General features: G+C 42.7%; 2 protein-coding genes across 2 annotated transcripts in view; one reads left to right on the forward strand and one right to left on the reverse strand.

Annotated features, from left to right (window-relative positions):
- The window catches only part of LOC119442479 (zinc finger RNA-binding protein-like), a 63,028-nt gene extending 56,937 nt beyond the window's left edge, over nucleotides 1–6,091 (reverse strand). The window contains exons 1-2 of the mRNA XM_049662199.1: nucleotides 5,982–6,091; nucleotides 1,430–1,625 (exon numbers count right to left, since the gene is read on the reverse strand). Coding sequence (XP_049518156.1) covers nucleotides 1,430–1,625; nucleotides 5,982–6,079 — 294 coding nt within the window. The 5' untranslated portion in view covers nucleotides 6,080–6,091. The remainder of the gene's footprint in view (nucleotides 1–1,429; nucleotides 1,626–5,981) is intronic.
- A 2,440-nt stretch (nucleotides 6,092–8,531) lies between these two features.
- On the forward strand, nucleotides 8,532–27,004 carry LOC119442480 (TIMELESS-interacting protein-like). Its single transcript, XM_037707377.2, has 6 exons — nucleotides 8,532–8,897; nucleotides 8,965–9,080; nucleotides 16,117–16,192; nucleotides 16,275–16,397; nucleotides 21,829–22,041; nucleotides 25,702–27,004. The coding sequence occupies exons 1-6, from the start codon at nucleotides 8,835–8,837 to the stop codon at nucleotides 26,083–26,085; spliced, it is 975 nt and encodes a 324-aa protein (XP_037563305.1). The 5' UTR covers nucleotides 8,532–8,834; the 3' UTR covers nucleotides 26,086–27,004.
- Nucleotides 27,005–27,685: the final 681 nt, after the last annotated feature.

Below are 27,685 nucleotides of genomic sequence, written 5' to 3' on the forward strand. Positions count from 1 at the left end.
GACCTGTACAAATTGTTACCATTAATTACGCTTGGACTTCCATTAAGGCTGCCAACCAGAAATATTTATTCGATAGCGCAAGGGTGAAACATTACAGCGCACTACATTGTGAAGCTGTATGCGAGATTAATGCGCCTTCCAAAATGGTCCTGTCTTATTGCTATCTGCAGAATAACCTGTTCTATGGAAGCACCAAATGACTAAAAAACTGATCTTAATGTTTAAACAGCAACGACATGGTGCAGTGAGCAAGCTTGAGGTCCAAAACATAAGCTTGAATTTCTGATAGGTGGAGCTTGATTGCCTTGTGCACTGCCATTCAGTCTTTCCACTAACACATGCTATGATTTGCATGCCAACCAAAGCCCCACACCAAAGGGAATCACTTGCATTTAGTTCGATAATTGCAAAATTGTTTCTCAAGTTACATATATTCTTGGTTTTATCCGAGCCTTAATCAAGGTTCCATAAATTAGGATCTCATAATTTTACCGATATGAAGTAAATATTTGCAATGTCAAAGTGTTTTTCTAGTGCATGGATTACACTAAGGTAGCTGAATATGAATATATTTGATGTGCAGTATCTGTGAACTTTACCGGCTGCATTATAAGACTTGCAACTTGTCTCCTTTAAGTCACATCACACACATGCCACAAAAAGTACACTTGCTGAACACTTTAAAGATCAGCTTGACTCTTCCCTCAGCTCCCTCTTATACTACACAGTGTGCCAAAAGCTCCACATTAAGCTAAATGCCACAGGGTTAGACACTTCAAGATTATGCAACACCCCAGCAAGCTGCATTTACTTATCTTATGCACATTAACGACCTTATACTAAAAACACTGTGACCCACTGCACACTGTATGCACAAAGGCATTCACAAAGGCAGGACTAGCAGCAACCATAGACACTTAACTCGAATCTGAATATTTATAAGGAATATTTTACACATGCATGTGAAATCCAGAGGAGGTAACAGCCGCCATTATTATCTCTTTGAGAAAAGTGCCATATGAAACTGCAAAAGTTATGGCTTCCCATTCCTTGAAATCAACACACAGGCTGACAACATTTTGCGACAAGTTTTACACATTACTTGAAGGAAATCTAGCACCAATGTCTTGTGTGTACTGCCAGCACAGAAGCCAAAACAACTTTGGAATGATGAGAAGTATGATGATGAATGGATATCTCCCATTTTTAGTTTAGTTGAACTTCAGACTGGTTTCCTAAAACAGCCTGTTTTAGTTGAAGTGTACTGAACTCCTGCCATTCAGTTTTCAGAACACTGGCAATTTGATTATTGCAGCACCAGATTTCCCTCTAGTAAAACTATGCCTAGCACTGAAATTGGGTGCAGGGCAGTAGTAAGACTGTGAGGGCCCAGCAGAGGACGCCACGCTGCATGGAAGCGTGCACTAACCTGCTGCCTTGGGGCATAGTGAAAGGCAGCGGCGGCTGCAGTTGCAGCTGCGGCTGCAGCCGCATTGTGGGTGTCGTAGGCACTGTACGTGGGAGCTGCACGTGCACCAAACTGCTGGGGAGTGGCTGCCGCTGCAGCAGCGTGCTGCATGGTGTAGCCTGTCTGGCTGGCGGCGGCTGGGTAGGTGCCGGCAGCACTGCAAGACGGATCGTATGTCATTAATAAAACTTGCACAACTGCTAGTGCTGTAACAAAAGATATCAAGCCCGTACTTTGCAAGCTGAACACAGAAGGCAGTGTGCGCACAGAAGGCAGTGTGCGAACAAGTTTTTCTGCCAGTCAGAACAAGGCACACGATTCCCAAGGGAGTAGGCGTGTCGCCCATGCCTCCATGTTGGTGCACTACTGGTATGGTGAATGGTGTGCTAGCAGTATGCCAGCATGGTGAAAAAAATCATTGGACAGTTTTAGTTTAGCGGAATAGCCGGATTGAAATGCGCAGAACGCAGAACACTAAACGACCCCTAGCATTTAGTGTACACACACTATTTCTCAGTTTTAATGTTACGTGGTTTACGTAGTAAACATGGCGGTGGCCACGGCTGCCCGCTTCAAACTGAATTCGGTATCGCTTTTGTAGAATTCACTTCATAGCAAATGACTAAACTGCTTCGCTTAGTCTCAGGTTGCTTCAACAACAGAGAATTATGGATAACCTTGCAGTGTTCGAGATCGCTGCTTTTTTTGAACACGTTAAAGCCGAATGAGAGGAACCTTCAGAGATGACAGCGCCACCTATCGGTGGAGTCGAGAGATAGGCACGACGACGACATACAGCCTCTGAGATGAGATCTCTGAGGCTACGGTAGACAGCATGTACTGCTTGTACTGATTTCGCTGCGAATCAGCAGGTATGGAAAGTACAAATACAATACACTCCTGCTTTCCACTGCACTGCCTCTTGCACTTTCCGGACACACACACAGACAGAACCACTTAGGTGCACCATTGTATGCAAATTTTAAAACAATGGAATAACATACCACATGTAAACTACACTATCACACAATACTAAAGCTTGTTTTATGCAAAGTTCGTTTGCGGAACGGTAACACCATTTCCCTTAACCCCGCTATTCGCTATTACGCTAATGTTAAACTAAACATATCTCTTCTATCTCAACCAGGAATGTGGAAGGTTAATAAAGGAGCTTTACAATTAGGAATCACAGCTTGGCTATGGAAACATTACGACACAATAATGATCAGTTTTGATCTCTGGATCGTACTGGCCACCTGATGGGCACCTAAATTTAACTACATGAGCATTTTGCATTCAGTCTTGCAGTGTGCCCTGCAGCCAGAAACTGGACCTGGGCCAATATTTTGTAGCTCACCATCTGTGAGTGCTCAAGCAACGCTCTCCCAGGGCGGAGCATCGATCGCTGCCACTTATGAATGCAGAAAACACCGAAAAGTATTAGCATAGGAAAAGGCATCGCTACCATGCAAGTTAGGGCACCACGCAGGCTTTTGCGAATTCTGATGACGTTCATAGACGTAGTGAAGCCCTATTCATATTGTTTAACAGTCCTGCAGGATAAGCTGAAAACTAGCAATTAGAGAGTAAAAGAAACCAGCAGAAAAACACGAAGACAAAGATGAACTGCACAGAACTGCACGACTTGCATCTGAATATTTAATGCAAAGGGTAGTCCCAACATCCAAGCAGCGGCGCATGCGTCAACTTCGGCAATCTGACCCAGAACAAAGCAAACAAACAGGCATAGTAAGCTAGTCATGTATTTCAGTGATTAGGACGTGAGCCAACGATCCAAAACCTTTCACCCACTAATATGAACCAACTCGCCAAGCAAACAATGATTTAGAAGATCAAATGGCAGCCAAAGCAACATCATGCATACTACTCGTAGTCCCAAGGATTAAAGCGGTTTATTTGGCACACCCTGCATTACAGTTCAGAAAAACAAATACATGAACACAATTTTTTTTTTCTCTGCATGGACAGTAGGAAATATCCAGAGTACAATGCTTGTCAAGCTTTCTATACAGTGTAGTTCAATGCAGGGGTTGCCATTGTGGCATGGCTTTTGGAAGCCACATGGCCATTGTTTCGCAAACACCACATGAAAAAGCTGAACTTCAGTGAAGTCAGACCTTGCAGCCTGCGAGTGAGAGAGAATCTTCACGGCTGAACATATACCAGCACACAGTGCAAATTTAAACTATTCTGACTACAGGCTGCATGGCCAGACCTCAAACTTTTTTCCACATATACTACACACTGTAAACTTTTGCAGCTAACAGCACAAAAAGCTGGGAGGTCGTGATACATTCCAATTGCAATTAACATACTTATTTCTGCATATTTTCCCCTTTTCTCTTAAGCCACTATAGCACATTTTGTCTTGCAAGCATCGATCACTTTTACATGCCTAACTTTTCTGCAGTCACTGCAAGACAGCATACTGCTCTCAATTCAAAGGGCTTGATAGTGCTACAAAGGAAACATTAAAAATCTGTATTACTGCATGCTGACAATTTTTTTTTGTCGCAATTCATAATTGTTGCCGATTGAATGTGCCACATTAAGGAAAAAAAAAAAAGTGATGTCCCTCTGTGCAAGACCACACCAATTAAAGTTTCACACTTGCGTGGAAAATACCAAGAACCAAAGGAACAAACTTTTTATGTAAGTGCACAGCCACTATATACTCGTCCACAATTATCTAGGGCACTCCAAAGAAGCCCCACAGAGACGAAAAAATACCACAGCAGCTACAAAGCTTGGGATGAGCCCTATGTGGCTCCTATGTTCATAAGGCTGCACTGTTTGGACAGCCAGCCATAGTGCCTACGACCAAATAGAAAATTGACAAGTCTGCTTTCAGTGTGCTGCTCAAAGACCTCTAAGACAGGATGGCAATGGAGACTGTGCCTTTGTATCAGTTCGCTGCTGCACTCAAGCTGCGGTTCCTGAAGCGGCTATGTATTCTTTTAGGTATATATGCATACAAACTGCAATGTTTTGCCATCAGTTCTCCCGTGACTGCTTCGTAATCTCAACATCAGTAGTTTTCCCAATCTCCCTTAAACCATGCGCAAATAGGTATGTTGAAGTTACAGCAACAGTTCGATGTTACATTCCAGCACAACACGAGGAGTTGACTTGCCGACGCGAAGAAATGCATGGACATTTGCACCAAGGTTGACATGAAGCTTGCAATCATCTAAAATCAAAAGGCACCGCATGCTTTGCTCATCGAACAAACACGTCTTGTTTAGGGTTCAGGAAGCAGGCAAGCATAATGAAATGAAACAAGCTTTAAAGAAATTTTGTGAGGAACCTTTTCAGCAACTTTCCCGCTTGCTAGGTCTATATCACCAATAATGCAATCGGCGAGCACAAGCATGCACCCAGCATATCAAAATTTCAATAGACCAAAGGCAGGCAGGAATAGCACAACGGTACATGCGCGTTTAGGCTACGGCATCCAAATGTACTGCCACAATTATTTCAGAATACATAAGGCGTTCTCCGGGGGTAATAAGGTGGACAGGGGTACATAACTTAGTGATTTAACAGCTGCTGCACAACCACACTCAGAGTCAACGGTGCCTGATAAGGCATGAGCAGAAAATAAAATGCGTTGCATGCCGACGAGGGGGGTGCGCGTAAATCGAACGAACCTCGTAATGTCCCACATCGAGATCTGGCTTTCGCCAGTCTATTGCGGGCAGAACGTTCAGTCCCGAAAACTCAGTCAGATTTGCGACAACTGCAGCGGCCCTTAGCACTTATTTTACCTTTATGTAACCGTTAGCACACGTCTCGCAAGGCACTCGGGTGCGGTTTTGAAACCGGCACTGATGAATCGCCCAGTCGCCACGGCGTCCCAGCGCAGTCACATTACTTACTAAGGCCTCAAACAAAAAACCAATAAACATGCCTAACAAGGGCTGCTCGGCGGCTCATAACGCCTCGATACCACTCAACGTGTTTAATACGATGACAGTAAAGCTGCGTTGAGAACGGCGGCGTGACGAGCCCGTAAAGCAAACGAGTAAGCGCGAACAGAAACGCAGCACCTGCCAATGTTAAATAGACTCCGAAGCCCGGCCATTTATTGCTTCTTTTCACTATAAACTCTGCACCTCGGAATGAATAAACCTCGCCACTAAGAGCAGTTTAGCCACAAGTAGGCTTAGCTGCACGGCGCGTACTGTTGAATTAACACCGCACACACCACGTTTGTGGCTAAACACTACTAGAATTTGGCCTTTCGAAGATATTTAGTCCACGGTTTAGCTTCAACGAAGATGCCAAGCAATCGCTACAACGTGAAACAGAACGTTCCGAATACAATGTGCAAAAGCGACGCCATCTTTGGAAGCGCACTCGAACGCTGCCGGCAACTAGGTTTTTCTTGGTGATTTTGTAACTACAAGAAGCAAGCACAAGTCCCAAATATTTCCATGCTCGACAACGCGCAACATTTTCAAATATTTTGCAGAAATGGAGGGCTCCTTACCCATACTGTGCATTTCCTGCGGCGAAACCGAAATAGTTGTTCGCTGCCATTGCGGACAACCGATGCGAAGAATCGACGGCAAGAAAGGATCCCTGCATTGACTTAACGCCACATGTTATTTTCTGCCGCAGCGTGGCGCTACCAAACAGTGATAGAGAATATTACACAGAATTGTGCAAAAACAGCATCTCAGTAAAATGCAATATATTGATTTGGTATGTAAAACATTTATTATGTTAATAATTTCCACAAGTGTTGCGTCAAAGTGATTTTGCAGTCAACGTTTCCCCAGATGTAAAAAAAATTCCGCCCAAATCCAAGGTAGATATGCCTTGCTAAATCTACCAATAATTAAATTGAAAATGTCAAAAATTAATCTGAACGTTTATTAAATAACGCAAGGTAGAAAAGTGTAGTACACCGTGCAGTAGCGCATCCAGGATCTCTGCCAGGGGGGGGGGGGGGGGGGTGACAATCACTTTGCATAATATGCAATTTCCTAGCTTAGGCAAGAGGAATCCAACAGCAAATAAAATGTCTAATAATTATAATAATGACACCAAGGATGATGTTTACTTCTGCATCGTTTTACTCAAAGTAATTTAAGAGTGAATGAATAAATACAAGACATTGATAGAGTGTTTTTGTTAATCAGGAAAATTCGACCTCAAGCCACCTCCTGAATTTTAATGACAATGTGAACAGAGCGCTGAAGGTACACGTTGGACTGGTGGGGCTGGACGCGGGGTGGGGGTTACAACGCCCTAACCCCCCCGTCGGTGCGCCACTAACACCATGAGTGTGGCTGCCCCAAAAATGATTCTTGCGTCTCCAGAGAGCTCCTGAGTAATAAAACAAATCTTGAAGAACATGCGTTGCTGTAGGTGGAGGCACCGAAAGCGATCGGCAATTTCACTTCAACGATTGTTTTTGGCACCTGCAGTACGGCAGGTGCAGGGCGTCTTCGCGGAGGTAGGTGTAGACACCGCCTATTACGCGAAATCCACAGTTCAAGCAGCTACAAACGAAGCTTTGGGGGCTTGTGTTTCAAGCATAGAGTTTTACACTAAAATTTTAGTAAGCAACTGGTTTCATCATAGAGTTTCTTACTATTGACCCTTTTCGCGGCGATCCCGTGGGCGCTGCCATGTTTGATCACGTGGTGACGCGTCCATTGCTTGCCTCAACTGCCTCCGTTGCCTCCTTGTTTACAATAGAAGTGTATGAAGCCGGCGCGGCTTAGAAAACCTGTTTTTGGAGATATCGTACACAGTGACTAGGCGGACGACACGAAGCTTTGATCACAGCTTCAGAGAACATGCAAAAGCGCTTTCGGAGCTGATTAAGCTATGTCCAAACGGCGCAAGCAGCGTATATGGTGCTTGTTCTAAAAGCGGGGCTAAATATGTATTCCAAGCTATCCAAGCTTTCCGATTATAAATTCAGTCAGGATTTGTGTGTTTTGCTCTTTGTTCTTTATTCGGCAAATATTTTGAAGCAGCGGCTTGTCGGTTTCTGACTGGTCTGACTTAGTGAAGTTCCTCGGTGCGGCTACTATCTGATTATTTTCTGCCTAATCTCTCGCTGGTGTGCTCAGTTCCGATATATTTGTTCTTGCTGCGCACAATGCTTGAAACGTAGCTGTTTTGTACATTGTAATACCTTGTAGCAAATATATATTACAGCTAGTAACTCGCTTACTCTTGTGGACCGTCACGAAACATTCAGCTTCGACCATTCGTGCGCCATAGGTGTAGTCCGTCATTTATTGTGCGTATACAGTGCGCATATATTCAAGTGTGCACCCATTCACTTATTCTTGATACGTCGGCGATAGAGTGGGCGTAAGTTTTCCTGCCATTTGGGACAGATGTGTATAGATAATAATTAATTAATCATGGGGTTTTACGTGCTAAAACCACGATCTGATTATGAGGCACGCCGTAGTGGGGGACTCCGGAAATTTGGACCACATGGGGTTCTTTAACGTGCACCTAAATCTAAGTACACGGGTGCTTTCGCATTTCGCCCCCATCAAAATGCAGCCGTCGTGGCCGGGACTGATGTGTATGGATAACGTGCGCGAAACTTACTATGCGGCGCTACTCCCTTTGTCATTGTTTAACGAGTGGTACTCACTCTTGCCGACGTTCTGGGGATGAAGCCCTTTCCTTGAAGGTTAGCGATACAAGGCTGGCGGATGAGCAAGAATTCTGTATCCTCGAGGAAAGCCGTACATCACGAAGTGCCGGTAACACGTGCGGACAGTTGCAGCGGCGGTCTGCGAACTTGGCCACACAGATTCGTTATATTCCTTAACATGCCTGTCACTATTTTTGCAGCCAACTATTGCACACGTCTTCAATCCACATGATTCAATCTACGATGATTGGACCATAATGTGTTAGCGAAAACTCAGTTGCATTTCCGACAGTTGATCGCACAGTAGCAAGGTAGAAGCGGTAATGGTTTCGTATTCGTGCGCGGTCGCCGAGGAGAGGTATGGCGCGCCGCCGTGAGCGCTCTCTTGTTTCTCTAAAACAAACTGCTCCGCGAACTCTATGGTTTCATGCTTAGTTTCAAGGTGTAGTTGCTAGGGGTCCATGCCTACTACCACGCCTACCACTCCTACCACTATGCTTATCGCTCTACGAATCAATGAAGCGGATAAATGACGCATGTCACGTGACTTTATAAGCAACAAAGCGCGCGAAAAGCACGTTATCGCTGCTCCCTTAGTAATTGCGGATTTATGTTTTTTTTTTCGCTGGTGTTTTCGAGCCGTGTTCTGTGAATTGACGCTTTTTATACTGTGATTGCGTGTCCGAGGTGGTGAAAGCTAAAACACAAGCTATGGATGACTTAATGGAAGATTATCCCTTACACGATGTTGAGAATGAAGACGAAGCTCCCGAGGTTGGTCTGCTACTAGCACGTTGTATCAGAGTATGTTGTAGCCACATCTTCCTACCTTTTTTTTCAGGAATCCGCAGGAGCAGCGGACAATGGTTCAGAACAGGAAGAAACAGGGGAAAATGTTAAACCTGCTGTGAAGAAGCGCGTTGTTACAAATCCTCGCCCTAAACTCAACAAAGATAGGTAAAGTCATAGCACTGTGCTTTTTTTCGTTTTTCCTGTATCTTTTAGTCGTTATAAGCGAAGCTGTCATGCGCAACTAATGTGAAAACAGTACAGAAACATCGTCGTCCTGTGTGCTGTGTATGTTCTGCATGTCTGTGTGTAATAGTTTTGCGTTGCAGCGTCATGAAAGCATCAAACGTGATAGTAGTGCATGCCTGCTCGGCGTCCATATCCATCAGCATTGCCTCAACTACACTGGAAAGTGTCCATGCAGAAGGGCGCCTTGCACAGCAAAGGAGCGCTAGATGCCCTATGACGTGCCTGCAGCGATTTACAAGACAGTTCGACTGATAACATCCTATATTTATTTGTAACCACCATGTTTATACACATATCGCGCGACAAAGATGACGTGATTCAAAGCGCATGTGCTACGCCAATTTCAATTGTGTTTGCATATCTTCGTTAGCATATCCATGTTAACTGTTATATTTACATGTTAATGCAACTCTTATTTCTTTATATTAAGGACTCTTGGCTGTTTGTAGGCAGTTAAATAAAGTATCAAGCACCCTGTCACGCACACTTTCACTGTGCTTCAATAAATGCAGTTCAGGCACTGCTGTGTTGTTTCAAGCACACTTGAATTCGGTGCCACTATGCTCTGACATACTTTGTGCTTCAATCAGACTTCAACGAGGATTGAACCCAGTCAAACAAACAAAACAATCGACTCCAATTAGCTTTTCCAATAGGAATCAACTGGGACCAATAGGAACCAATTGGAAAATGCTTACTTCCAACCGGTTACGATTGGATCAGAGGAGAACCCAATTGGAGTTGCCAATTGAAATGAACTGGACCCAATTAGAACTGATTGGAAAATCCCTAGTTCCAACTGGTTATGATTGAGTCAAAGTGAAACCATTTAAGTCCGATTGGACTTGCCCATTGGAATCAACTGGGCCCATTGGGAAATCCTTACCTCCAATTGGTTATGATTTAGTCAGGGATGGAACCAATTGAGTCCAATTGGACTTGCCAGTTTAAACCAACTAGGCCCACCTTACATTCCCAACTGAGTCTAATTGGACTACCTATAGGAATAAACTAGCTAGAACCTAACCAACTGGGAAATCATACTTTCAGTTTATGAACCCATTCAAGGAAACTGGAATGAGTTATAGCTATATATGCATAGAGTACTAAGGCTATAGCAAACCTGTTTCTGACAGCTGGAATCCTATTTAGGTTTGCTTTGTGGGGTATATATGTGTATTGGTATTGCCCACTGGCCATTCCAACTAATTGGTTTCAAACCAATTGGCACCCATTGGGTACAATTGGTCACTCCAACAAAAACCAATTGGTCACGTTCCAGTTGTGTACTAATTTACGATTGGAAATTTCCCAATTGGGAGTCAATTGCTTTTTTTAACTGGGTTGGAACACCCTAGCAGTGAAAGCAAAATGGCAGAAGGCGAAGAAAACGACTGCAGCAGTTATTTTTCTCAATAACCACTGTCTCAGTAGCGATTGTAATTTTGTGTTTTGTTTCTAACATGCTTAGATCTTTATGCATATTGGGAAGTTTGACCTCTCATGCGCGCATAGCCCACAGCACTCCATGATATGCATGTCCTAAACATAGGACACCAGTGCTCAGTGGTTGTCAAGGGCTCTGCATGTGCTGAATGTAGATTGCGGGTGCTGTTTCTTCTGACAGCACAAGATTTCTTGTTTTATTATTTCAGAGGCGATAAATCAGCCTGAATTACTGCACTGAGTGGCAATGGGGGGCTCCTATAGCGAAGAGTTTGTGTATCAAGGACTCAAATATGCAGGGACTCCGGAACGTTCTCAAGAGGGGGGGGGGGGGATATTGTCGTCTTTGTATATTGTGTTTATTATTATTAATTCTCAATATTATCAATTCTTATTTTACATTACATTTTATTATTTTAATCATATCATTTTAATGACATCAATTATTCATGTTTTATTGCATTTTAGCCATATTAAATTTTACATTTTGCATCCTCGCTTATTCTGCATTGGTAAACACTTTAAAAATGGTTGTAAATTTCAGAAGTACTGAAAACCTGCGTAGACCGTGCAAATGACAAAACGGGTTCGAAAGATGCGAAAAATAATTTTTAATATTTCTGCATTCGCTCCTGCAGTGAAGCAAATGTGAACTGACGCAAGTACACAAATGTGTTACAAGTAGACAAGAAAGTAAGCACTAGGTACAAAGCTATTATCGTAGATTGACGAGCTTCACGGCTGGCATGAAAAGAGGGCGTTGGGCAGGAGAGGTTGTCAAAGGAGGCCGAAGGTCACTGTTCGTTCTGCCGTTCTAAACACGAACTCTTTCATAACGCTATTCAAGTGCAGTTCCGCAGCTCTCTTCTAGTGTACGTGGAGGAGGAGGAGGTGTGCCAGCCTCCTCTGGGTCATTGGATTGCGCGAAAATGTTTTTACTCACCTCAGAGCACTGAAAGTTCGCTCTCCTGAAGCAGCTGAAGCGGGTACCGGACAACCTCGTCCATCATCTTACGCATATCTGCAGACTTCCCTTGCAGAATTTGTAAAATGCGTTCACTTGCGGCTGGACACTCGTCACGCAGGAGCGTTTGGAGAAGCACGAGTTGCGCTGAAAGCCTCCTGATATTAAAATCTGCAGCGTGTGCTCCTTAAAGCTCATTTAGGTTGCTTGCCGCGAAGTTTCGACCTTCAGCAGCATCAGTCAAAATGAGCTCGAGGCTAGCCAGCTGCTCCATGCCAAGCTGTTCAAATTGCTGTCAGATCTCGTTGGTAATACGATCGATAGCGGCAAAAAACTATTTTCTCTGTGACGACTTGCCGTCAAGTGCTGCAGGTTCCTCAGGCTTGTATGTGAATTGAAGCCTTTTGGGCGGCTGCGAAACTCTGGGCACACGAGGTTCCTTTAGACCTAGCTCCATTACTCTTGAGTTCATCCGCTGCCATAGGACGTCAAATGAGGCGTCAAACCGCAACCTTGACAAGCGGTCACAAAGAGCCTCTGCTGCTTCTATTGCTCCTGCAGCGCAGTAAACTGGGCGTTGAAGAATCCTCGCTATTTCCTCGCATGGGCAAAACAAGGCAATAGAAAGGTTGATACCCAATAAAGTTTCGAATTTCTTTAATACTTTCTCATATCATTTTATGGCTGTCTTGCTGGTGCCACTGAGAGAGCTTTGTACTTGTACCAGTTCCTGCAAAGTCGCCTGCACCCTTTCATAGCTTTCAACGAACCTGTCCATTTATTTTACTCTTACTGTCCACCTCCTTGGACACAGTGGTATCAGTAGGGTGTTCGGCCTGGAACAATCCTGCTCACCAGCATCATTATACGGAGGAAGTACAATGCTCAATTACAGTGCTCAAGTACAACAACAATTTATGTGTCAGGAGTAGTCTTTGCTTTCTTGTTAGGGGGCAGTCTATGAGCTGGTCATCAATCTTTTGTACAGGTTTTCCGCATTTGCAAGAGTTGTGGTCAGTTTTGTTGAATCTTAAGAAATAGTTTGGAGATATACAGTGTCCGGTGATTGCCTGGCTTGTGTATTATTTTGTAGGGAAATGCGATGGCATGAGGGAAATGTTTCTTATCCATTGATGTGTTGTTGTTCGTTCTCCTAGTGTAAGTCAATATTCTGCCAATTTTTTGTGCGTCTGTTTGCGTAGTTATGATTTAATTTAGAGTTTGGTTACAGGTATGTTGAGTGGCGTGCCTTAATTGGTGGCTTCTTAATCGGCGATCGTGCCACTTTTGTATGCCCAGTTGATCATCGGCCTTCTGGAAAGCATTGGACCACAAAACCACCAGTTTGAAAATTTAACCATAGCTCTTGTCAAAAATTTGATTTCAGCGTAAACGGTCGGAAAGTGAGGGGGCCCTGCCCCCTCTGGAAAAATGTTGGGGGGGGGGGTGACCGCCCCCCCCCCCCACCCCCCTGGTTTCGGAGTCCCTGCAAATATGTTTGCTGCACTATGAGAACGGTGGTGTCGGACGGTAGAAGACGATAATGATGAAGTGCAGGATGGACAGCTTGCTTTTGCAGGCGTGGGAAACTGTAATTGCTGCGCAGTGGACGAAGAGTAGGTCATCTATGATGCAAATAAATCCGACAATGTGATTATCAAGTAGATGGAGACCATTCAGATGCATTGATTAACTGTCTATAACGAGCACAAAGAATTGTTTATCATCAGGCCATCATCAAATGTTCATCAGGCCTACCATGCACATAACCACTATCCGATTACCATCATGTGAGTTTTCAAGCATTTAAATGTGTGAAACTCCTGAAAATATCTTGCAAGTTTCAAATACTTCGTATTGCTTTTTACAACCACTAAGCCCTGGTGTCCTATGTATAGGACATGACGCCAGGACTTATACTGATGGGTTGCTCAGAATATAATTAATAGTTTTGTGTTTCTAAGGTGGTAGCGAATCAATACAAAACGACCATTTTTTTCTGCATGGTAAAGAAAAATTCAGGGCTGAAAGGGAAAAACATGTCTAGAACTTTCAACTTCGTTTCTCACTTTTTTTCAATCTTAGCCTGTTCTTACTGCTCTTGTGCACCAAAATTCTTGCACTTAATGTGACTCAATCTCAGCCAAATTTTGCATGCGCAAGAAGGTATAGAATGCATGTATTTAGGTCTTATTGTAATATTCAACAATTGTTGCCACGTGATTTTTAGGCAACTGCTGAACAATGTTTTCACTGAATAATATTCGAGGTTAAAAATTGTTTCTTTAAGTAGTAAAGTTAAAATGAAATTATTTTTTAGCTTATTTACGAACTGTTGTCCATAAGGAGCAATATGCACTTTTTTATGACACTTTATTATGCCTGGTATGAAGCACAAACCTTGCACAAGAGACCACACTTTTTCCCATTTCTGGGGCCACAGAGAAATAACCAGATAGGATACTGAAAAACTTAAAAAAAGAATATTAGAAAATAGGAGATTGAACTCTATATTCTGCATAAATTTCATTCAGTTAGCTTTATTAATAATGGAAGTGGGATCTCTGAGGTGCATGTCCCCTTAAAGCTGCAAAAGGGCCAGTGTGAGAAAACAAATTATTTCTACTGAGCAGCAGAGCAGCACCAGCACAATATTTCAATCTACAACACAATCTCGGGATGTGTTCCTGAAGGTTGTTGGTACCTTTAACCCAATCTGCTTATTTTTGTGTTATACTATCATATATTTTCATATTATTTTGGCTCTGCAGATGGCATTCTACCACGGTGTCAGTAATGTTGTATGCAAACCAGCTAGACAGAAGCATATGGTTTTTTGGGAGTACTTGAGCATTGCATAGTATTGTTTTTTTAATGTAATAGCATATTTATTACAAGCCTGGTTGGGAGGGTGTATGTAGTCCAGGAGTTTGATGAAAATTTGTCTGGTCAGGTAACATGATGATGAAATAGTTGTGGTCACTGACTAAGTCAAGGTGAAGAAACAGACATTTCGGAGCCCTTTGGGTTCCTTGTTCACACGAAGAAACCCGTACGGGCTCAAAAATGTCTCTTGTGTTTCTTCACGTTGACTTGGCCAGTAACCACAACTATGTCATCAACATGGTTGGCAGGAACAGCATCATAAGTAGAGGCCGGATCTTTAGGCATTGAAAAAGCGCGTTTTAGGCGCAAAAATAGGCAGGCAAAGCAACGTTTTAGGCCTCCAACGTCGTAAATATAGGCACAATAAATTTTTACATAAATGCAATTAACTTCAAACGAAGACGTGCACTACCTGTATCTACGACAGGCAAACAAGAAATGTTATTGTTTATGATGGCACAAAGGCGCCAAAAGTTGAACATAGCCGTGCAGTTGCCCCATAAAACTGCTGGACTAATGACGATCATTTGGCATAATTCATCAAGCACACTGCTCATATTCATGTTCAATGGCCACTGTACTCGAGCGTTGCATAAAGTGAAACAAGCATGAAAAAGAATTCTTGAAAGCTGGGAATACTGATTAAAAAAAAAACGCTACTTTATGTCTGCGCATTTAAATTAAGACACAACAAAAACAGACAAATTATAATTAAATGCAAGAGAAACTACAATTTATTAAGAAATTAACATGTTCTTACATCAGGACTGTTAGGTACAACTCTGGCAATTTTCTCATATACAATGACATTATCGGAATTGTGCAGGCAAAACGCTCCAACACTGCCAAATACACTTCCGTCCATTTGAAGGGCACGTGTTTGAAGAAATCTGTTTGGAGAGCATGCGGAACCTAGTTTAAGAATCACTGTGAAGATTGTGGAAACAATAGCAAACTACCACCATCTCCAGATTTTTGGATTCAAAATTGTTCCTCTTGTCACTGAAAATGAACTTGTACGCTGAGAAGGAACGCTCGACGGCAGTGAACACCTTAAAAAGTAAATTACAAACAAAACAAAAGCCGCGTGCACATCACATTTTTCTTTTTTCTTTTGCTCTTTACTCTCCTTTCCCCTGATGGCTCTCCGCGGTTTCGCATTCGCCAACTGCGGCGCGTCCTATTTCACTGTTGCTAGCGGTTGTTTTCCGAAAGTTGGTTGAACTAGGTGATTAGGTTGAACCCCATAGAGTTCCGAACAGTCAATGTTGCCCGGTAACATGAATAACGGTCTCTAACTGCACTCCAAAGCAAAACTTGAGGCTAAATAGTGTTCATATAGGCACGATATTGAAAATAGGCATTTATAGGCATTTGTGGGCATTTAGGCACAAACGCCAAAATAGGCATTTATAGGCACTATAAAAGCCCTCATTAACCTCTAATTCATGCTCATATATCAAAGTGGGGCGATAGGAACGCAAGGAACAAAAAAGGCATTTGCCTAAAATCCGGTCTCTAGTCATAACAAATAGCACTGCCAGCCTGCTTGGTCATCAGTACATACAGAATTGCTTTAGGGTTGTACCCCCCCTTTCTTGTTCGTTCCTGTTGCAATGCAGCTTATGTGGCTAAGTAAACTTGCACGCTCTATTGCAGGCTTGCTGGTGCCAAAGGGATTCCTGAACTCTTGCGAATGTCCAAGAATGTGCACTGGCGAGGGAAAGGCCATGAGGTGATGTAACACTAGAGTGCTGTGAATGTTCTTGGCATCTCCTAATGTGAGACATTTAATTAACTATGCACAATTTTTACAGGTCCACGACTTAGACACAGCATTGTCGCTACTCGAGCACTGGGGCCACCGCCTTTTTCCTCAGATGAACTCCGACAACTTTTTCAGTAATTTGGAACGACTGGGCATGAAGCGGGAAGTCCAGGTTTGTGCTTTTGCATTACTAGTAGAATCAACTAAATTTACACGAGGAGAGATCCCCTCTCCTAATCCTTTAACTACCATGTTCTCTTGAAGAAAAAAAATCAAAGTTTATAAGAATTTTTTTTTATTGTGCTGGAGTTTGGCACATAATAATATAATTTAAAAATGTAATTCATGTCTGTTTTACCTTTTTTTTACTGGATTACATTATTAGGGAGAGGATAAGTTGTTTGTAAAAACACTTTTCCCTTAATAATATACAAACACATTATAGAGAAAGGAATGTGAACTCCCAGATAAATGAAATGAGTGTTCTGTGTCAACAGCCGGTTAGTGAATGCAGTTAATTTTTCACAAATTTCATACACAGTGGAACTGTGGCAGGGACATGCAGGCAACACTTCTGGAAGGATGAAGTACTGCACAGGGGGGTGCTGGTAGGATGATGGCAGCTCGTTAAGGGTTAAGCACTCTTTATTGTGTTCTAGTTACACGAACAGCTCACTCTGGTTTGAGCAGTTTATTAATAAAGACAGCTGGAAACATTTGTTGCAAGGTAACTGCATGTGGCTGAGTTTTTCATACTTAGCCATATGGAGCTATCTAGTTGTTTTTTTTAAGTTTTTTTCTTGATATATTTTTCTGTTGTCTCAATTTCTTTAGCATTCATGTTTTTAAAATATATGTGTTAACTTGTCCTTCGAATAATGTAAGTGCTGTATTTTTTGCAAAGTTGACTGTTACTCGTACATATAACAAATAGAAAAACTGGTCATTGTACTATCTGCTGATGTACTCTGTTGAGCCCCATTGCAATCACTCTGCCTTGCATTGTGAGTACAGTCCCCGTCAAGCCTCGCAGCTGCTGTATCTACAATATTCATCATGTGAAATAAATGAAGTGATATGAAAACGATATGAGCTGAGAGTGGCGACATCAAAATATTAGGGGTGTGCGAATATTCGGAACTTTCGAATAACGAATTGAATAGTGTCTTATTCGATACGGTCTTTGAATCGAATAGTCACTATTCGTAAATGCGAATATTTTTTTAATACTCTTCGAATATTTTAAAACGTCACCTGCATCCAAATAAATATAAAATTGGAGAAAAAGTACGGTAAGTTTTCACCCCTGTGGGCATAGTATGGGCATAAAACATGAGAAGCTGTGTCCCTTAGGTAGCCCTACTTTATAGGCTGTACAGCGACTATTCGCTCTCTCTGTAGAGCCTTGTGCACAAGAAGAAACTACTTGTTTGCTTCTAATCCTCCATTTGTGCTTTTAAGAAACAACGCTTCATAGTGTATTATGTAATGACAGAAACTTGTGCTAACTTTAAGAATACTGGGATGCGAACATCGTTTTATACCAATTTTGATAAAACGGCTGTTCATTATTCGAAAAGTATTCAATATTCCATTTGATTTGCTTCTGGCATTCATGTTCGATTCATTCTCAAAAATCACTGTTCGCACATCCCTACAACATATAGAACACATTTATTCATTGAAGTACTTTGCACAGGCCCACTGATGATGAAAAGTGAGGGAAGCTGTGCCAGTCATGCACAACAACAAAAAGTTTTTCAGCAAACATGGTTTCGGTTTTCTACCTTTCCGATGCAGTGCTATCAGCACGTCGTAACATTTCTGTGCATGCAGCATGACCTTCATGCACTTTTCTGATGCGGAAGCCTAAAACTGTGATGTAAAGCAATCTTGGCAGCTTTCAATGTGCAAATCTGAGAGGGCATGCTTATCAAAGGCCCCTTGCATTGTTCATGAGCAGCGACACATATGAAGCCACTGTGTTGCATAAATTGAAATTCATGCTGCTCTTCCTTGCGAAGTGTTTCATGATGCTGGCATCATTCGTGTGTTAGTGGTGAGGAAGAGGTAAAAGAAGGGCCGTGGTCTCCACAGTAGAGCACCTACGCAAGTAGGCCATCGTGGTACACATGATTTTATTATTTTTGTGCTTGTGTACATGCCAGGGGGATCTAAAACCACTGATGTGCTGTGACATAAATTTCAGCTCGGGCATTATATGCATCACTCGGCAATGCCTGCAAGAGCGCCTGTGTTAAGTGTTTTCTTTCCACACACGAACACTAGCCTGAGAGTTTTGCAATGGAACAACCCATGGCTCTGTGCAACAGACACGCCGCATGCTCAGTTTTCAACTTTGCACTCTCCGTCTGTTCACCTCTTTTCAAGTAGATGCTTGTGAAGGTGTTTGAAAGGTTCAGCTATGCTGTAGTCCGCTGCTAAGCCTAATGTCAAGTATAACCTGTAGGCTGTAACCTGCGGCTACTGATTCATCTTGTGTTGTGCAACAGTACGTGTGCTCAACACTGGATTATGGTTAGGTGTAGCTAAGCCTAACTGCATTCTTGGGAAACAACCGAAGGATTTGCCAATATTGTTTTTTATGAGAAGATGAAATGTGGTTTGACCACTTAGATGTTTGCATTCAATGTGAGAATTTGCCATTCGGCACACCTACAAGCAATGCGCTCTTGGCAGTTTGCTGAACCTCCCTGTGAAGATGGCTACAGAGCCATGTGAGCCATCCAGTGACCTTGCTCTTTAAGTGCTCCCTTTAAGTGCTTATGGACACTTCGGACATTACGCAATACTATCGCTTTGTGATTCTGCAATGTTCCTCCTGAAGTGAGTGACATCAGCGCTTTTGTCGAGCTCACTAGGCTCCACATGGTAACGATACCTATTGAATGTGCACCTTTTGTTTGCTGTGTCTCACTGTAGGCAGTGTGCATGCTGTAGCTTCAAAAAGAGAGCTGAAGAATAAACAGTGCAATTGCTTTTCCACTAAGAGATGAAGCACACATGCCAACGCTTTCAAGAGTGTGGTCCTCGCCGTACTTTGACTTTATATTGAAAACCATGCTCAGAAAGCCTAAACTGAAGGCGGTGAACGCCACCTAGGTGGCGTTGGTAGTGCTTCTTGATTAAAGTCCCTAAAAAAATAAAGTAGCGCCATTCGTGTCGCCCATGCAGGCTCCTCCTCTCCCGCGTGTCTTGCAGATTGTAAATGGAGCCAGTTGAGGGGTGGCATGGCTGTTGGCCGAAAAGATGGGCTTGTTCAAATCTTTCCGCTAAACGGACTAGAGCGCTGCGGTCTAAAGCGATTCATTGGAAGCGTGTTCGAGAGATAAATACGGCATGTATCATGCTTTGTAGACCAGTGAAATAATAAAAACGCTTGCACTGCAAAAAACATCACCTCAAGCAAGCAATACTCGATGCGAGAGCCGACCGTTTGCTTGCGGACGCGCTCGGCGCTGACGCTCTCGATGGCAGCGCCACTATCGCCGTGTAAACTCGGCGGCGCTAAGAATCTGCAAGCATGACGCACTAGCTTTTCTGAAGGTAGTGAAGGCGCCATTTTGTCTGTCCACTGCGTTGTTTATTTTGGCACGCGATGCCGACCCGAAGAGCCGCGAAACGAGCGCGCGTTCCACAGACGACACCGGCGTACCGTTCGCCGAGCGGCTGCCCGAGCGCGGCCGCGCGCCGCTTTCGCTTTCGCGTCCGTAGTTTCCTCCTGGACGCTGTAGGGGCGCTGCTGCAGCTACTGAGAGAGGAGGCAGAGGCGAAGGGGTGCGGTTGGCGCTACTTTATTTTTTTTAGGGACTTTATTCTTGATGCCAGCGTCCCTTCGAATGCTGGCATCGAGGCGTCGTAGTGCTGAGACCACCGAAGCGTTCACTGTCGGTGCGCGTTAGTGTCATAATGCAGTACTTCTCTTTTCTGCTCGTAGGCGGCGGCACCGCCCCGAGCAAGAGCGCGGGTACACGGAGGAGTGTTAGATATATAAGGCGCGTCTGTGTAGCTCTCTGCAAATGCGTTTGTGGCGCAATGGGTTAAACGCTCGGCGATCTATCGTCGCCGACCGAGAGGTCGTGGGTTCGATTTCCAAATTTTGCATGTTTGTGGAACTTTTTCTTCTGGTTTCTTTCTTTGTATTATGTTCTATGACGTATTTCCGTGACGGAAATACGTCAGTGAAGTCTTGGTGGACCCCGGCATAAAACACTTTCGTGTTAAAAAGCTTTTATTGCAATAGCATTTCCACATGGCCCACACGTGGAGGGTTAAAAGATCTCCAGAGACGTATTGTGCATTTGGTTGCAAAAGGGATGCACTGTCACTTCAGCTCTGCTGGATGCAGGGCAGCGTTCTGGCATCCGCTGCTGAAATGAGTGTTGTGCACAACTCGTTACTGTTCGTCCTGAGTAGCTGTGTGCATACCACACGGTGGTGCATACACTGGTCTGAGTGAGACGGACAGTAAACAACAAGCTATATCGACATGATCCTTTCTTTCGGTGTTGACAAATGCCAACGGTTTTCTATCAATCTCATCCCGTGCACTATCGCTGTATGACGCCGGTGCCGGCACCCCGCTGCCGGCATTCCTCATCGTGCCAGTGTTGTTACACACTTGGTACCTGCCGGTGCGCTATTCCTGCTGTGCTGCAGCAGTGGTGTTGTCTCCACGTACTGTTTGAATGCCATGCGGGGAGGAGCTCAAGCACAACACTAAACCTTACTATCGTTTTCAAAGCTTGACATTTGGGTGAAAATGACAGTTTTTTTTTTGCATTAAGACTGGCGTAGCTTTGGCAATATAACTTTTCTTGTTTTTTCTTTTGTGAATATAATGAGCATTACTGTGACTTTAAACAAAACAATTAGAAAGGCTAAAATTTTTATGTCTCTACTCCTGCAAGTACAAATGTGGCGACATTCTTTTTTCTTTTTACATTTGCTTCGCAAAATTTACTAATTTGTTTCCCATGATTGATCTAGGTTCGCGGTTAGAAAGTTTATAATGTTGTGCCAACTGTATGGATAATCCTGAGTCTGCTCTTCTAGGTATAATGTTTACCATATGACCAGGTGAATATTCATACATTATTATGGTACACTCTTATTTAAGGGCTTTTATTTTTATTTTTGCATGGAGATGAGGTTTGCTGCTGTGTGAAGATACAACAGGTGATGCTTTAAAGATGCCATTTTTAAAGAAAAGTTGTAAGGTTTGAAAAAGTATTTAAGATTGTTGAAACGCATTGATGATGAGGACAAGTGAGTGGACACACAAGGGCTGTACACACATACATAGCGCTTGTGTGTGTGCACTTGCCTGCTCTTGTCGTCAACACTCTTAAACAATCGTAAGTATGTTTTACCTTACCAACAAGGCCATATGTCAACGCCTGTTTGAAAAAGACCAGACTGTAGCACTGACACTGCTTTGGTTATTGTATGCTTTGTTATACATGCAGCATTTTTTTGTCATTTTGCCAATGAAAAAGCTCTGTAGAGCGTTATACAGTGCTGTTGCTGGGCCTCTCAATAATGTTGCAACGTGACGCTGTGGGTGTGCTCTTCTGTTACAGACATACATGCGCAAGTTACGAATGGGCTTGGAGGGTGATGTTGGTGAACAGCTGCAATTTGGTGAAAACATAGATGATGGAATAGTGGAAGAAAAAGATGAAGAAGAACAACCACCATTTGAGGACCCCTTTTCATCACTGCTTGCTGAGGGTTCACAGTCAACCAGCCAACAAGTGCTCGCAACAGCGCCACCCCTGTCTCAGCAGCCAAAGGTAAAGCGCTTTGAGGTGCTCCTTGTTTCCCTTTCCCTCAAATAAATTAAACCCCCACTCTCTCAAGCTGCTGCTATGGAGTAGTTTTTGAAAATAGCACTAGTAGCAGCTGGCAACCATTTAGAGTGTAATTACGGTTCTAATAATTTCGAAAAGGGGGTCACTGCTGCCATCTCATGGTGCTGTGTTTCTCAAGACTATTTAACCTCTTCAGTCACGATGTGCACATTTGTGGACGCGGCTTATTTTTGCCATTTCTGTGCAGTTGTGGCAAGGAATAGACCACAAAAATTAAGCTTAGGGTAAATTGAACGTTCTGCTTACCTCAAGTACCTTCATTTTATTTCTGAGGGAAATCTATCGCTACTGAAGATAGCTTTGTAGAAGCCACTACAGTGTTTGATGGGAGGTGTGACGTGGGACGTTTCTATAGCATTACGAAAAAAAAAAATGTTTCTTTCTAGTAATGCTTGCAACCAATAATGAACTTGTGCAAGTAATTTGCGCTAGTAATTCAATTCTTTTTATGAAGAAACATATCATTACTGAATGCACAATAATTAGATACCTAATCACTCTGTAATTATGGTGACTAATCATGAAATGCAGGAGTCATGCTACCACCTCGACTTGCTCTTAATGGCGTCTGCAGCACCTTGGCATAAAATTCGTAAATTTCATACATTTATTGACAGTCGATCATAATTTGTGACTGAATGGGTTAACCAAATTTAGAACACAAGAAAAAGAGAATGTGAAACACATTAAAAAAGGCAGCCCATTCATTTAAAGATGTTTCTTGTTGTATGAGCTCATTGTCTGCAATTCGGCCTCTTATGCATTGATTGTGCCTTTTGAGTCAGATGGGACTTGTGTGTGGCTTAAATACATATCACTTAAGTGCTTTTACTTCCTCCACTGGCTGTGACTGGAGCTAGGCATAGATTAAAAATTTTAACCCGATTAATCTGTACCTTTTAATTGAGTAATTAATTGGTTACTCAGATTTGTGGATTTATGTATATAAGCCAAAAATGTACACGTGTGTGCGTCATTTTTGCCACACACATGTGCGCTAGAGGAAAACTAAACATTTCGTCAAATTTTGCAACATGTGCAGCATGCATGTGTGGGTGCGGTCGGTACTGTTTCCCTTTCGTTTTTAGCAAGACAGGCGAAAGCATCAATGTCAGCACTTGCCTGATTTTTGTTGTGTGAGCTTAAGTGATTAATCGCAATAAAAATAATTAGAGATTAAAGCATTAATCGATTAATCAGAATGCTGATCCATCAAACGTCCAGCCCTAGTTGTGACCCTTATAAGAAGCATCTGTAGTAAGTATGGCTTCTCTGACATTGTCATGGCGGCCTTGTTGATGACCCAGTAACACGATGAAAAGCTGTACGCTAATCCGATCTACTTATTTGCAGCCGACTTTCATTATTGCACTGGATATTACATACTTGCCGACTCTCCCGAATTTTTTGTAATGTTTATGAATTTGGGATCATTCTACGATTTTAGGAATGTTGCGTCAAATTTTACTAAAACAATCTTTTCACGAGAAAGCTTTCCTCGACGTCTCTGAAGACATTCTTGGAAATTTCCTGATGATGAAAGGACACTAAAGGATACTTGCTTCGAGCAAGTTTATTCCTACAACTTGCTACAGTAGGCAAAATCGCCATGAGCAAGGCCTCGAGATCCTGTCCTGTGTCCTCTTTTTACTGTAAACAATTTTTTCGTGCTAGGAATTATCGCTGTTCAAAAGTCACTGTTAACTTCAAAACAATATACTGCTTCAGAAGGACTTGGTGTTGGACAAGTTGGTGTTAACTGAACGACATATTGTAGCGCGAAGGCACAATTATACAGAAGATACACAGACACACGTGACAGGCGCTTTTTTCAAAACACAGCGAGATACAGTATATATACTCTTCCCAATGTGGAGGTGCACCAGCTACTTTGGGTGGACTACAGAGGGCAATTATCAGAACTAACACGATCATTTGGAATATCTAAATAAAGCAAGTTCCGTGTCACTCAAAACAACAGAGGTCTGATTTACACAAGCACAGCTTTTTTTCTTTTATGTAAAACGCTTCCAATAGCTCACGTGCGGTTTTATCTTTACTTTATCTCTACACACGTCACAGCGCCTGTGATGTGCGTCTGTGTATCTTCTGTATAATTGTGCCTTCGCACTACAATATGTCGATCAATATACTGCTTGTCAGTCTCTGCTCTTCCAAGTTTGCTTCTGTTTGTGTGCTGTGTCTAAATTGAAATTATCGTTATTTAATGCGTATGTATCTCACAAAAGGTGTATGTTTAGGGCAGAACGAATAAACAATTATTAGTATCTCACCACACCTGAATGCCACGATCATGTCTGTGGAACATTTACAAAATTAAAAATTCACAGGTTGGCACATATGATATTGGATAAACGGTTCACTAATGTGACGTTCATAATGCCACATGCAATCCATTTGTAGTAAGGCAACTGTCATCTTGATACTCATTGAGCAATTTCTTTATTAAAAGTAATAGGAGAAACCTGTCCTTGGCTTCTGTGCTTTGGAAGTAAATTATTTAAAAAACCATGGGTGATAGTTTTGGTACTGTTTTGAATCTGTGTGTGTCAGTAGCCTTACAAGACATCTACGTTTCTTTATTTGTGCATTTACTAAAGAAACGTTTAACATCAACATTGAATCAAAATAAACTGTTTGATTACCCTTCTTGAAACCTTGCAATGTTCTTTTTTATGGCAGGAGATGAATTGGTTGCTGAGACACAGTAAGTGCTGATTAAGACACAACTGCACTTATTACAGCGTCATTGACAGTACACCAAACAAGAGTGTCTGCAGGGCTTGTAGCTGTGCATAGGAGTTTTCAGTTGTGTTTATTGTAATTTTGTTTATTATTGTTAATAAGCTGAAGTGACTTTAGGTAGATATATTTTTCACTACTGTACAGCACACTTAGCACCTTGTTGTCACATGATGTTCATGTATTGAGTATGGTACTTTTCTCTTGTTTCATACCTGCCAGCTCTCCGGAATTTTTCATAAGCTTCATGAATTTGGGTTCATTTTATTAAGGTTTTATGAAAGTTGCATCAAGCTTTACAAAAAATAAATTCTGTTTGCAAAAGAGCTTTGCTTGTTGGTTCCTAACTCTCTGTTTAAGGTCGTTTGATTGTCCAAGGATACCAGAAGGGTAGTTGCTGCGAGTAAGTTTATACAGACAAGTTCCTGAAGCCGATGAAGTCAGCAACATCAAATTCCCTGAAGTCAGTGTGATCTAGAAACAAAGGCTTTTTTGTCAGTCTTTGCTGGTCCAACTTATCTGCTGTTTAAGTGTGCTGTGTCTAAAGGTAAATCATCGGTAATAAACTGCGTACATATTCCAAAGAAGGTGTGTGCCCAAGGCAAGCTTTAAAGAAAAATTGGCGCTATTGCCCATCCCCACTCCCCCCCTCATTGTCGTGTGTGCTGGATTTTTACTAATTTTAAAGTTTGCAGTTGGCAGGTACACTGTTTTCTCTTTTGTCAATGAGTGTTGTCTGGCTCACTTGAACCATTCACTCTGTTTTGTGATGCTGCCGTTGCCATCAAGGGCTCATGCACCTACACCTTTCTATTTCAGGACATAAGCGAGGAGTTGCGTGAGCGCATGGAGAGGAGTAGACAGCAAGCACTGGAACGTCGACGTTTGCGGCTGGCACAGCAGGAGCTGCTGTCAAGAGATATGGATACGGAGGCAACAGACTTCGTATCGGCTTTAGACAGTGTTGCAAAGGATCAGCAGGAAACTGATATGCAGGAGGACATCGTCCAATGTCCTGAGGAGCGTGAAGACCATGGCACATCAGAGGTGGGCATCACATTGGGTTCAGACAGTGTTTCAAGTAGAGGCGTGCAGGCTAACACTCAAGAGGCCATTGAAAGGAATCCAGAAGATTTTGAAGAACACAGTGCAGCAACGACAGTGTTGAACGTTGTACCAGTTGTTAGTGAGGATAGTGAATGAAGTGGAGAGTGAATGAAGTGTACAGTGAACATCACTGTTGTGATGCAAAGACGTGTGCGTTGCTTGGAGCTCCTAGCTGCCTTTGGGAGCTGAGATTTTTTAGAAGGAAGCTGAGGACTCTCTCAGGAATGACTCTACCTGTGATGGGATTGTAATTGCTTATAGTGACGAAGTAACATTTGGCACCATGGTGAGCTGCTGTGACTGGTAAATTTTTTGCAGCAAGTACTGTTGTTTGACCTACTATCTTTCATTATCGCTCGGTGACTCGGATGTTTTTGTAGCACTGCCTGTTACACTAAATCCTTGGAGGTTGGTTTGTACAAAGCAGCAGGCAATAGCATTTCAGATACAACACCCTTCCCCCATGTACAAATTTTTTACACTGCTTATGTCAGTTTCATAGCAACTCTGCTTTTTGAACATTGCCCTTTCGTGTGAGAAGCCAGACTAGATATTGATGTTAATAAAGTTATCTCTTTAAACGAAAGGGGCTGCTATTATGTAGTTTTCACCCTATTCAATTTATGTTGTGAAGCCAAGTTAGAAGTGTATTTCTTTAATTTTTGTTTCCCTTTACTGTAAATAGCAGTGAAACCAGTGCTTGGGTAGACACAGGCTTGCACCGTGTAAGAAGGCCTAGTTTCCAATGTGTTAAATTTGGATGGTGACACGTAATGATTATTTTGCCCGCAATATGTGTTCCTTATGGGGTGAAAAAAGCATTCCACTCATGAGAGGACACTCCTGGCTGTCAGGTAATGATTACATGTGCGCCACAAGGAAAGTTGCTTGGAAAAGGCACTCGCACTGCTCCCATTGCATTTTATTGTCTCTCTGCAAAGCTGTAGCCATACTACTGTTGATTGTATCTGATTGCTCGTAAACCAAGGCGACAATAAACACCTTTAGTTGGAAAGGCTTGTGCCCTGTCCCTTTTGGCTTGAACCGGCCATGGTCACAACTTGACATGAACCACGAATCAGGGGTCACAGGCTCACAGCCTTAACTGTTTGAGCTGCCACTACCTAGTGACTATGTCTTTGTTGGTCCAGTGTGATTGAGAGAAGAGACCAATCACTGATGCAGATTAAACACCTAGAACCTCGAACGATCACTGATGAATGATGGCTGCTCTTTGACTGAAGGGGATATGTACAACACCACAACAGTGTACAAATGCATTCATCGACCTAGCGAGGAATGGTCAGTCCCATTCTGAAGCTGCATGTAAAATTAGTGCCTCAGTGCATTTCAGGTGGTGCTGTAAATATTTCGATTTGCAGTGCAGAATGGCACCACACTTTGTCTTTGTTATCACATATGTAACTTCCGGCCACACACGTACACAGCTGGAACACTGTCCTCCCGAATGGCAAGTTGATTACATGGCAGTTACTGTACGTTAAATTTACTGCTTGTAGCATCCCACTTGTGGAATCATTGCCAGATTATTCAGGTGTGTCATGTAAAATAAATGCATGCTGACCTGAAAAAACGACTAAAACTAGCACTGGACCAACTAGGTTACACTGTTGCCCTTGTTTTTCTTGTTTTTGGACTGATACTTTGCAATCCTAGCAATAGATGCGAAGGTTGT

The sequence above is a fragment of the Dermacentor silvarum genome, chromosome 2 (genome assembly GCF_013339745.2).
Source record: "Dermacentor silvarum isolate Dsil-2018 chromosome 2, BIME_Dsil_1.4, whole genome shotgun sequence".
Classification (NCBI taxonomy): Eukaryota; Metazoa; Arthropoda; class Arachnida; order Ixodida; family Ixodidae; genus Dermacentor; species Dermacentor silvarum.

Bases quoted from the DNA above. Each gene is read 5' to 3' on its own strand.
- LOC119442480 (XM_037707377.2), top strand. From the start codon at position 8,835: ATGGATGACTTAATGGAAGATTATCCCTTACACGATGTTGAGAATGAA. The intron at 16,193-16,274 runs GTGATGTAACAC...CAATTTTTACAG, and splicing joins GGCGAGGGAAAGGCCATGAG to GTCCACGACTTAGACACAGC. The intron at 16,398-21,828 runs GTTTGTGCTTTT...CTTCTGTTACAG, and splicing joins GCATGAAGCGGGAAGTCCAG to ACATACATGCGCAAGTTACG.